At 52.1% G+C, this 11,146-nt stretch overlaps 1 protein-coding gene across 8 annotated transcripts in view; it reads right to left on the reverse strand.

Annotated features, from left to right (window-relative positions):
• Positions 1–9,893, reverse strand: part of LOC126579755 (disintegrin and metalloproteinase domain-containing protein 23) — a 192,616-nt gene extending 182,723 nt beyond the window's left edge. For all 8 annotated transcript variants that reach the window (XM_050243317.1, XM_050243321.1, XM_050243314.1 and 5 more), the window contains exon 1: positions 8,559–9,893. In XM_050243317.1, the coding sequence (XP_050099274.1) occupies positions 8,559–8,733 (175 nt within the window). In that variant the 5' untranslated portion in view covers positions 8,734–9,893. The remainder of the gene's footprint in view (positions 1–8,558) is intronic.
• Between the last annotated feature and the right edge of the window lie 1,253 nt (positions 9,894–11,146).

Raw genomic sequence — 11,146 nt, forward strand, 5'->3', positions numbered from 1 at the left:
ATTTTGTTTTAAAATGTTGCCTTGCTGACAATTTTAAAATATTCTACACGTGACAACACTATTGTAGAAAACTTAGATAATGATTACACATCCCTGCTACGTTATCATTTTTAGCTGTGAAGTGGAAGGATATAAATAGCTGAAATAGGTGCGTCGCGCCATTCTTGTCAAAAAAAAAGAAAGTAGCTATAGTCAAGATAACAGCCTGTTCTTGGTATGCACGAACTTCTACAAAATTAGCAGAATATTTTGCAGTGCTTTTCATGGTTTGAAGTTTAAAAACAAACACAGTTTTTTTTTTATCAAAAATGAACCTTCGCAAAAAGACATGAAAAAGGGCAAATTTCAACTTCAGTTTTCTTAAAAGCCCGACAATGCGCGGCAAAAATGCAGATAGCATTTGAAAGAGTAAGGGCTCTAGAATATAAAACTAGTTGAAATTATTCCCCCCGGGTTTCCCGTTTTACCGATTTTTCGAGGTTTTTGTGAAATATGGGGTTTTCAGAATTTGGTTGGTGTTTGAAGGTGTTAGAAAGGAAATTCTGAGATTGAAAGCAAATTTCAAGCAAAAATGGATGGATTCCGAAATGAACTGGATGATTTCACCGTTGCTAATGATAAATGGTTACAATTAAATAAAATAAAAGTTAATTAAACATTTTAGGTAAGGTAAACGCTATAAATGGACGATCGCCAAGAGAAATTACAAATATTCGAGAAGTAAGTAAAAAGCAGATTCATGATTAAAAAGAACATTTTCTCGCTCATATCTGCTGGAATTGCTAGAAAACATTATGTTTTTTTACGGTTTTAAATCGAATATCAATCATATTTATAACGAATAACAGCACGATGGGGTTTTGGCCGGTTTTTGACTCAAATACCCCTCAGTGGGACGTCCGGTCGTTGTCGTCAAATTTTCCACACGCGCACTCCTCCTCCTCCTGTTTTTATCGGCACCGCCCCCCCCCCCCCTTTCAATGAGTAAAGTTCGCTCCGGTCGGGGCTTGGAAATTGGGTTGGCAATTTAACGCCCGCACAAACATACTAGCGGTCAGTCTCCTTCGCTCCCTCACTCGCCCTCTCTCTCTCTCTCTTTCTCTCACTCTTTTTTGAGATGAAGAAAAAGGGGACCGCGGTTAAGTAGGCGGAAAATTAAATCCACAACCCAGCCCCATCTCACACCATCTTACAAGAGCAAAAGGAAAACACCCCCCAAACACCGGCCGTCCTTCCATGTGACCATGCGGGGGTCCCACCAAGCGAGCCAGCCAGGGAGCGTGAAATAGAGACATTAAGGTGCCGGGCGTTGAGTGTCATCGGTACTTTGTGGTTGCGGTACAGTGCCCCCGGACCAGACCACAGGAGGAGGGTGGGAGAAGAGAAGAAGAAGAAGAAGAAGTCACTCTCACTCTGCCCCCCCCCCCCCGCTCCATTCACCGGTGATCGATCGAGCTTTGTGGTGGCACGAAGCGCGCTCTGTGTGTGGAGAGAAACTTCACAAATCCGCAGCGAATCGTTGCGCGGCCAACCAAAGGGTCGGCTCCCCTGATAGCAATTAGTCACGCCAATAGAACGGACACCGTGCGGCTCGCTAGACAGCCAGAGAGAGAGAGAGAGAGAGAGAGAGAGAGAGAGAGAGAGAGAGAGAGAGAGAGAGACCAATACACGCAATGCGTCATCCAGGTGCCCATTGCTATACGGTGCGAAGAAGCTATGGTGCCAGCCAGCCAGCTATCCATCATCATCCGGCATCGCCTCGCTGCCATTGATTCGCGATCGGCGCATCGAAAGTCAGGCGTATCAGTGCGTACGTTGTCGAGTTTTCGGGAAGGGCGCCCAAGGGAGCCGGCTTCATTATCTGGCTGGCGCTCCTTCCCGTCTGGCGGTGGAAGGGGGGGGGGGGGTGGGCCCTTCCGCCGCATCGCCGTCAAAGCCAAAGTTCCAGCGTGGTGTTTGCGCAGTGATGCTGATTTATTAATCACCAGGGATTGATTCATTGGCGATCGCAAGAATCTTTTTCCCTTTTCCCTTATCCACACGACCGCAAACACTAGCTGGCGCTGTCCCCGGGAAATCACACCGGGGGTGAAAACAACCCTTCAACCCCCACCCCTCGGTGGAAGTGGGGGCCAGTGTCTCATTAGGCGGCCTGCACCAATCTTGATTACATTTGCTGTAGGAGGCAGGCAGGCACGCACAAGAGTTCCGGGCGAGGCAAGTCTCAGGCCTGCATCATGGCGAAGATCCATCGGCCATCAGGGGGTGCTTCTTTTCTGCAACCCCCTTTCGGTGGCATATGCGTAAGACAGTCTCTCTCTCTCTCTCTCTCTCTCTCTCTCTCTCTCTCGCCACGAAGAAAAGGAGGAGATGAAGGATAAGAGGGAAGAGGGTTGTTTTGTAAAGTTTTCCACCATTCATTATCTCGCTCAGCGCACAGCGTCCGGCATCTTTTGATTAATCTTTTGCACTTTTGCTGCTTCTTCACGGTCACGGGGCACCCCAACCCATTGGGTGGGCCCCCATTGTGCCTCCCCCCCCCCCCCCCCTTTGCAGGGGAAGGACACATATTGTGTCCGCATGACGATTTATGGTGGCCATTGAGCGGGACTGGCCTGTCTTGAACTTTCTTTCTCACCGCCAGCCGCGAATGCTTGCCGCAACGCAGTGGAAAACCCCGGAACCCGGTAAAGGAAGCATTCCGTTTCCGTTTCCGTTTCCGTTTCGGGTGCTTGCAAGGGAATGGCAGGGCCTGTGCGTGCCACGATGCCGTATGCAATCGAAGGAAATCCCTAGCAACCTTGCAGCTGCGTTGATCGCCGTTGATCCTTGGGTCCCCTTTGATGTTGCCGTCACCCTGGCTTCGCTTCCACTCGCGCGCCCAAACATTGGGGATATGAAAAGTGTGCTTTAATGCGGCGGAACCACCATGGCGTGCCATGGAGCCACGGTATGCTGAACCGAAGCACACAAAAGCATTCCGCTTTCAGTTCGGGCACAAAAACAAAAACGGTAGAAGCAAGAACCCTGCGGAATGAACACATCCACCACACATCTCGGTTTGATGCCTCCCGGGCATCAGCTTAAAGCCACCCACGGGGGACACGTGTGCGCGCTTGTTGCGCGCACATTAAAGAGCGAGAGCGAGAGCGAGAGGCCGGCTGTCGCGAGGCGGAAAACATGCAATTACTTGCCATTCGGTGACTTTGAAATTGAAATTAAAAGCGCAAATGGAGCAGGGTGCAGGTGGATGAAAAGGAGAAGAGACAAACAGGGAGGGAGGCAAACAGAGAGAACAACAACAACAAAAAAGAAAAGGAATGAGAAATAAATTACTTCCATTCGCTGTCGATCAATCGGCGTGCGTGCGGTTTTTTTTCTCTCCCTCTCTCTCTCCCGGGAACACTACGCTGGCAGGGTCCGCCATTTTGTAGGGGCTACTAGCGGCCATTATCATTACATTCCATTTGCAAGCGTGGGGTGGCACGGGACGGAAGGATGGTCGCGGAGCGCAAATCGAATCGCGTGTGGCTGTGGGACGAGGGTCGGGTAAGGTAAGGGGAAAGGAGCCGAGAGTGGGTGGTGGCGGTGGTGGTGAGAGGAGGAGAGTGCATTATCAGCAGCGATGCCAGGCCGGATAGTTGACCGAGCGCAAAATATCGGACAATTAAAATGATATTATAATCATCCCCCTCCGCTCTGCGCTACCCTTCTTCCTTGACCACCTCTCTCCCTCTCTCTCTCTCCTTGTCTCTCACTCTCTTTCTCACTCTGCTCGCTGCTTACCTCGACCGCCATCCCCACAACGGTGGCTTCACGAGCGCATTTTCCAGGACAGAGAAAAGTGATCCGGTCAGAGGGAGGCGCAACTGATGGGCATTGCGTTGCGTGCGCCCCATCAAATGGCCTAGTGCAACAGCACAACACGGTGGCAGGACAACGCACCCCAGCGCTAATAGCAAAAAAAAAAAGGAAACCGAAACGCTTATGAACGAAAAAAAAAGCGGAGAAAGGGAACAAAAACAAAAATTCTGAACGGGGTGAGCGCTAATCGCGCCACCACAAGAAGCCATTTCCGAGTCACGGGCTGGGCGCACTGTTGTCGAAATGTTGGAGGAATTTTGCGGAGGGCGATTGGAACATTGGTGGCGAAGTGGAAAGGCGCAGAGCGATTTGTCGGACGGACCTTCAGCTGCAAAACGGCTTTTATCCAACGAAACACCAAAAAACAAGCTAGTAAAAAATGATATTTAGGGAAGATTGGTGACGTGTTGGAAGGGTGGATGGTGGCAGCAGCAGCAGCAGCAGCAGCAGCAGCATCATAAAGGACATGACGAACGAATAGAGAGAGAGAGAACGAAACACCAGATAACGTGTTGGGGAGCTAGGCGCCTCACAGCTCACGCCGCGCCTCCACCAGACGGTGCGCGATTTATGGCGCTGCTCCTTCACCACCCCCCGCACAACACTCCCACAGGCGAGGCCACCCCGGCGTGAAACAAGATTATTAAAACAAAACTGACAAAATAAAGCGCAAATCCGGCCAGCCAGCCAGCCAGCCAGTCAGGACACAGGGTAGCGCACCGTTCACAAGTGGACACAAGGGTGACTGCAAGGGGGGATGATGGTGCGGGATGTGGCTGGACGCCGCGAAGCTGGTCTCGCCTTTTACGACGGCGACTAGGAGGAGGATGAAGATAGCGGGACCCGGACCATCCACCTCGTGTCGCCGTGGTTCGATTACACAGCAGACAGTAGTTGGACTAACATGTACATGTGTATGTGTATGCGTGCGAGAAGGACCATCGTTCCCCGAAAAAGGAAAAAAAACTGAAGGACGCATCGCCTCGCAGCAGCAGCATCACGATGAGCAATGGCGTCGTTTGTTTTATGAGTTGTTTGTCGTTGTTGCTGTTGTTGTTACTAGTAAGTGTTAGTGCTGTTGCTGCTACTGCTGCTGGTTCTCATACCGGAAGCTCCCCTTTTCTTCTTCTTCTGCTTCTTCATCGTCAGCTTCTTTACCTTCTTTCGCTCCCTGTTCGTTTTTAATTCATCCAGATGACATTTTTATTTTATTGCAACCTACGCCGTACATCATGTTTATCTGGTCACCTCACATTCACCAACAAAAGAAAAACACAAATACACCAGCCAGCCGACTAGCAAGTGACCAGCGAGCGGTATGCCAGCTAGAGCCCTGCGCTCGCCGCTAATAGTACACAGGGTGTGTGGCAGGGGGGTGGTTGACTAATGACTACCCGATTGTAGATTGCCGAGGCTAGGCATCAGTAACAGCAACGAACCGGGCGTGGTACTGGGTCAGGACATCCACTGCTCTACGCTCTACTAGAATGCAAATGCATTGGTCAAGCATCCCTGCAGCATCCGGGGGCTAAACACTCCAAAAAGAGGTTCAACACCAACAACAACAACAACAACACATCAGGCACAGAAACAAAAAGAAGAAGAAAAAACAGAAGAAAAAAAAACGAAAAAGAGAGCGACATGTAGAGAAACAAAAGCGAAAAGGGCCCCTTGGTCGGTGATTCAATTAATTAGCGTTGCAGGGCCAGTAGCGTGGTTGTGGCGCAGGCAACTGAACCGGGCCTGCATTGCCACTATTACATCTTCCCCCACCCTCTCCGCTTTTTTTCTGATTTAACCGGCCCCACCTTCCAGAACCGGAACCAATCAATCGGTCAACCCCTTGCTCACCGCCCCTCCACCCCCCCCCCCCCCCCCCGGCCCCTTCCACCGGCAGCGGCGGGAAGCGAGTGTTACTGCACAAACGCCCTTTGCAAACTGTAGGGGTTGAAATTGCACCGAGTATGCATAATGCATCTCGCGCGCAACCCTTCCTTCCCCTCCCCACTCCGCACCCTTATAGATGAAACACCCAGTGCCGATGGTCAATGATGATGGTGCGCGACGGCCAATGCGTTATGCTTAATTTAATGCACCCCCATCCCCCCCAATTCCTGCACCCCGTCATCATCCCCCGATTGAACGTTGTGCGGGGCGGGGGGTTGGGGAGCGTAAAAGTGCGTAAAAGTCAGAGAGAGAGAGAGAGAGAGAGAGAGAGAGAGAGAGAGAGAGAGAGAGAATGAAAGAGCACTGGCGATGGGCTACACGTACCTGTTGTGCGCCATCAAATGACCGCTAGTGTCCTGCCGTTACCGGGAGACGCAGAAGGATGTCCACTGTCGAGTTTTCGTCGGGAAACCCACCCAGCCAGGAAGAACTTCCCCACAAACCAAAGAACATCGCCAGTGGATATCGTCCGATACCAAGGGGATAGGAGGCCTAGGCCAGGCCAAGAAAACAGGAAACGGTCGGTAGCGACGAAGCAAATTAGGGGCGAATTGCTGCTCACCACCTACCGCACGGGGGTGGAAAAACCAACTCTACGTCCCTTTCTCTTTTCCATCGATGGGCATATCGGAATACGTGGGGAGGGGGGGGGGGGCTGGAGGACGGTTATGGTGGGAGGCGATCGACCATCCTGAGACGGCCTGGTATTTTGCCCTGTCCCTTCCCTTTTTTCTTTTTTTTTTTTGGGGACTGAGGGACTCTCCTTCCTTCGTTCCTCCATCCCTTCCATCCCTTCCATCCCTTCCACCCCTTGACACCAACTACTGTGTGCGCTCGCACTGTTGACTGACCTACTAACACACATACACGCGATGGCACATACACATACGGCGCAAGTCTTACAGAGGCGTATCGCAGTGTGCCTGGTGTGTTTGTCGTTAAGAATGTATGGTGTACCGATGTGTGCATGTGTTTGTGCGTGAGAGAGAGAGAGAGGGAACACAGACAATGGGATTGCTAGTTGAAGGATTCCATCAACGTCAGCGTTAGACCTAGCGATTGACGTTCAATTTCACCAACCACCGAGGGGGTTGGTTGCGTAGTTGGTGAGCTACTGGCATCCAAGGGCGCACGGTTTACCTCACCACCAAGTTCCCGACCCTCGCACCACCGCCATGACCGTCACCACTGGACTGAGGCTTTGGACTGTACGGCAAAGGAATGGAAATTTGCGATGGAGATGGAACACCCCCTTCTACATCAGGATGTCGCCTGTCCTGTTGTAGGTTTGAGCTTTTGTGTGTTTGTGTGTGTGTGTGTGTGAGAGAGAGAGAGAGAGAGAGAGAGAGAGAGAGAGAGAAAAGAGAGGAAGAGTTTGTGAATTTCGAAGGCGAGACGCCCCAGAACCGACCCCAGGACACTGTTAACGGCCACCATTTGCAGGCGCGTTCGCGCGTGTGTATGCGTACGTGAGTGACAGCGAACGAGCCGTTCGTCCCTAGGATCAGGAGTACCTACAGTGTGTTAGTAGGAGACCCAACGAGAGAGAGAGAGATTGGTGGGGGGGTGGTCCCCTAGCCAGATCCTGAAACTATCTCACGCATCGTCCTGCCCTGCCTAACAGGCTGGCAAGCAAGGGAAATACATCATTTCTGTGCCCAAGGACAAGGACAACTGCCTTCCAGAGAGAGAGCTTCGGTTCCGATGTCACCGTCGATGTCGGAAGCGAGAGGCCGATCGCTTCCAGCCTGCAGCCTCCTTCTCGACCCGTCTCTGCGAGGAATCTGCGAGCGCGCGCGTGCTGGCGCTCATTTCCACGTTATTTTTGGCTTTTTTCGCCCTCCACTCTCTCTCTCGCTCTCTCTCTTCCGCTCTCGCGTGAGTTTTTATTTTGCTAATGCTGGCTAGTGAACCCGCGACATTTGGCTTGGGGCTGGCCAAGGTGCCACTGTACGCCCCGATTGACATTTGCCTCTTTTGCTCTCATTCTCTCTCTCTCTCTCTCTCTCTCTCTCTCTCTCTCCCGCTCTCCTTCTCTTTGGGGCACGCTTTCACCGCTTTGCAAAAAGGGTATCCCAGCCTCAAGCTATGGTGGAAGGTGGAAAACATGATTTCCTACGCGCGCATGGTGGTTGCCACGGCTTACCGCCGCTCCTGTCTGCGGCGAGGGTGCGTACGATGGTTCGCAGCGTGGTGCGGTCCTCCTAGGCAAGGGAGGCGGCTAAAAGAATGCAGACGTCGACGGGGAAAATCGGGGAAAATCGATAAACGTCGCGAATCCGGCAGCTGCTCCCGGTGGTGCTAGCTGGATTACGCAAGATGATGAATAACGCTCGCGGCCTCTAGGCGGGCCAGACTAGGTGGATGTGACGAGAGAGAGAGAGAGAGAGAGAGAGAGAGAGAGAGAGAGAGAGAGAGAGATGGCCCTAGAATTGGGCCGGAACGTGTGTGCGCGCGCTCGGAACCGAGCGCTGTTTACTTTACAACCCCCCACCAACCCCCTTTACCTTTACCCCCGTTGTACGCACCGACGCGATGATGTTTTGATAGCTGATTCTGTTTTGATATTGGCGGGCGGCCCCCGATTGTTTACATGGACACGGAGTGCGAGAATGCTATGCTAATGCTCGTCCCCGATTTGCACTCCCGACACGCACCCCCCCTCCAAACAAGTTTTACTGTACGCGCTGACGTAAATCACTGACGCATCGGGCCACCAGGCACCGGGCAAGGATACCGGCACTTACCTCGTTTGTGAAGCCCTCGCTCGTGGTCATCAGCAGCAGCAGCAGCAACCGTTGGTGCACCCTCGGGGATCAGCAGCAGCAGCAGGGCTAGCAGGCAGAGCGCCCGGTACACGGCGACAACAGGAACCGGACCGTGCATTGCACCGCCTCGGGAACACCAATAACATACACACATACAACCACACACACACACAGAGACACAGACACGGGCGCTTCTTTCGCTATTTCTCTTTTTGACACATACACCCACACACACACACAGAGACACACTCACTCACAACACGAACACGAACACGAACACGGATTGTTGCTGATGGTTGCGCATGTGCTGGGAGGTGCCGGCAGAACGCGCCGTCCACCGTTCCTGTACCTTCCGTGGTTGTCCGGTGTCCGGTGGAGTGGATTTTTTTGGTTGCTTGCTGAAAGTGCTGCGTTCTGCGTGTCACGAGCGTGAGCGGGCGCACACACACGATCACTCTCCCCCCGCTGGCGAGTGAGAGGGAGCAGGATAGGGACTGGCCGACTACCTTAACCCGTACGGAGCAACGCGACGACGGTTACTACCGTGCTCGCTACGGTTACTGCTGGATGATGTTCCGGTGCGTCCAGCGGTTGCACGCATCTCGCGATCCCGATTCACCGATCACCGTTCACCGATCCGTTCGTCAACAACGCGCTAACTCAACTGCACGGCCAGCAAACCATTCGCTCTTTCTCTCTCTCTCTCTCCCACACTCCCGCTCGCTCGCTCTCTCTGATTCTAGTGATTCTCCGGCAGCCGAGCGAAGGTAGACAGCGCGCGCGTGCTCACAGACCACCCTCTCTCTCTCTCTCTCTCTCTCTAGCGCTCGCCTAATCGACGCACACTGCTCAACATACGCTCGGCGTGGACGATGACGCCTCGACGAAGAATGGTCACATCGAGCAATTATGGGCTGGCGTTGCGACTACGGAGCACGAGCTTAACACACGCGCGATCGACAGAAAAACACGACATCGGCACGTTGACACTCTCCGGTATTGCTCCTTTTTGATTGCTGCTGCTAGAGGATGTGGTAGGTAGGTTTTTGGTTGGTAGGGTTTCGGTTGCTGGTTGCTGGGGTTTTCCGTGGCTCACTCTCTCTCTCTCTCTCTTTCTCTTGCTCTTCCTCTTTGTTCTGTCTCTTGGCACTTCACTCCAGCTCCCGAGACCGGCAGCGATTAGCTTCCCGCGAGAATACGATGCTTTTGGATTGCTTTTAGGGTGGTAGGTTGTTAGTGGACCCGAGAAGGAATCAGCTTCGGCGAGCTACTGGCTAACTAGCATTTAAGTAGCAGCAGCAAAAGCAACAGCACTCGCCACCGCTGCTGTCGTATGTAAGGAGTAAAGTCACTGCTCCGGCGCGTTTGCTGTTCCGTTTGCTATTCCTTTCTATATGCTTATTCGTATCGTTTGTTTGTAATTTACTAAAATTAATTTCTATTATTATTGTTTACTATTATTTATTGTTTTGTTTGTTGTTGTTGTTGCCGTTGCTTCTGCTTTTGGAGCTTTGTTTGTTTCCGCGTATTGGGCTTGCGGTTTTCGTATGCTATTTCACAGAGTTTTTGGCCCTTCTTGTTCACTAAACTGCTGAAATTCACACTCTGGCGCGCTCCATCTTCACCATCTAGCACGGGTTTAATCGCTTCGAAGTGCTGCACGCACACATCGGGAGGAAACAATGAAAAAAAAACGGTTCTTAGTACGTCTTTAATAGTCTGGCTTCCATCAGGCCTGTCAGCTCCGCTGAGCAAGGCGTCGTCAAAGGACCAGCTAGCCAGCCGATGGCAGGTTTCACAATTCACATACACACCGTTACTCATACGCACATACCCCGGTGGAGGACGAGGAGCAGGCAGTAAGCATGATGCTGCGCGGCTTTTGTTTTGATAAATAAACGCTCGCATTCGCACCACTGCGAATCCTGCCAGATCATTGCCAACGTGAGTGCCGCTCCTGATGGAGCCAGGATGCGTGAGAGTCAATATTTTTGACTGTATGTGTGTTGTCACAGTAAATAAGCGGATGATGGGACATTTGCGGGAAATTAATCTCCCTGCATGCCGCTCAGTCGCTCTGTTAGTCTCTCTCACTCCTTCCTTCTCTCTCCCGCTCGCTCTCTCTTTCTCTCGTGAAGTACATCCTTGGCACGCAGGTGCACAACTCTCTCCCCAAAAGTGTCCCCTCACAGGTGCGCTGTCGGTGGAGGTGAGCAAACGATCGAGCTATCGAGAGATAGAGCATCGATGCAACCGCAAGATGGTGCTGGCTGCCTGGCTGGACCAAACTACCTTCTTTGCCATCCAAAAACTCACACAAATACACAGGCAGGGCGAAGTACATTCGTGCTCGTGAGCTTATGGATTGCAAAGGACCGGAAATGAACCTGCCCTCACGTCGGAACGTGATTTAGGAGTGTATGTGCCAGTGTGCCACCATTTGGAATGGCAAATCATCATCACCATCATCAGCATCAGGGGCAGCAGCGGTGGTCGGAAAACAGGTCAACTGAAAGGGAAAACCACCTGGGAAACGACAACGACCATGCGCCTCCATCTCCACCTCC

Source organism: Anopheles aquasalis, chromosome Y, assembly GCF_943734665.1.
Source record: "Anopheles aquasalis chromosome Y, idAnoAquaMG_Q_19, whole genome shotgun sequence".
In the NCBI taxonomy this organism is placed as follows: domain Eukaryota; kingdom Metazoa; phylum Arthropoda; class Insecta; order Diptera; family Culicidae; genus Anopheles; species Anopheles aquasalis.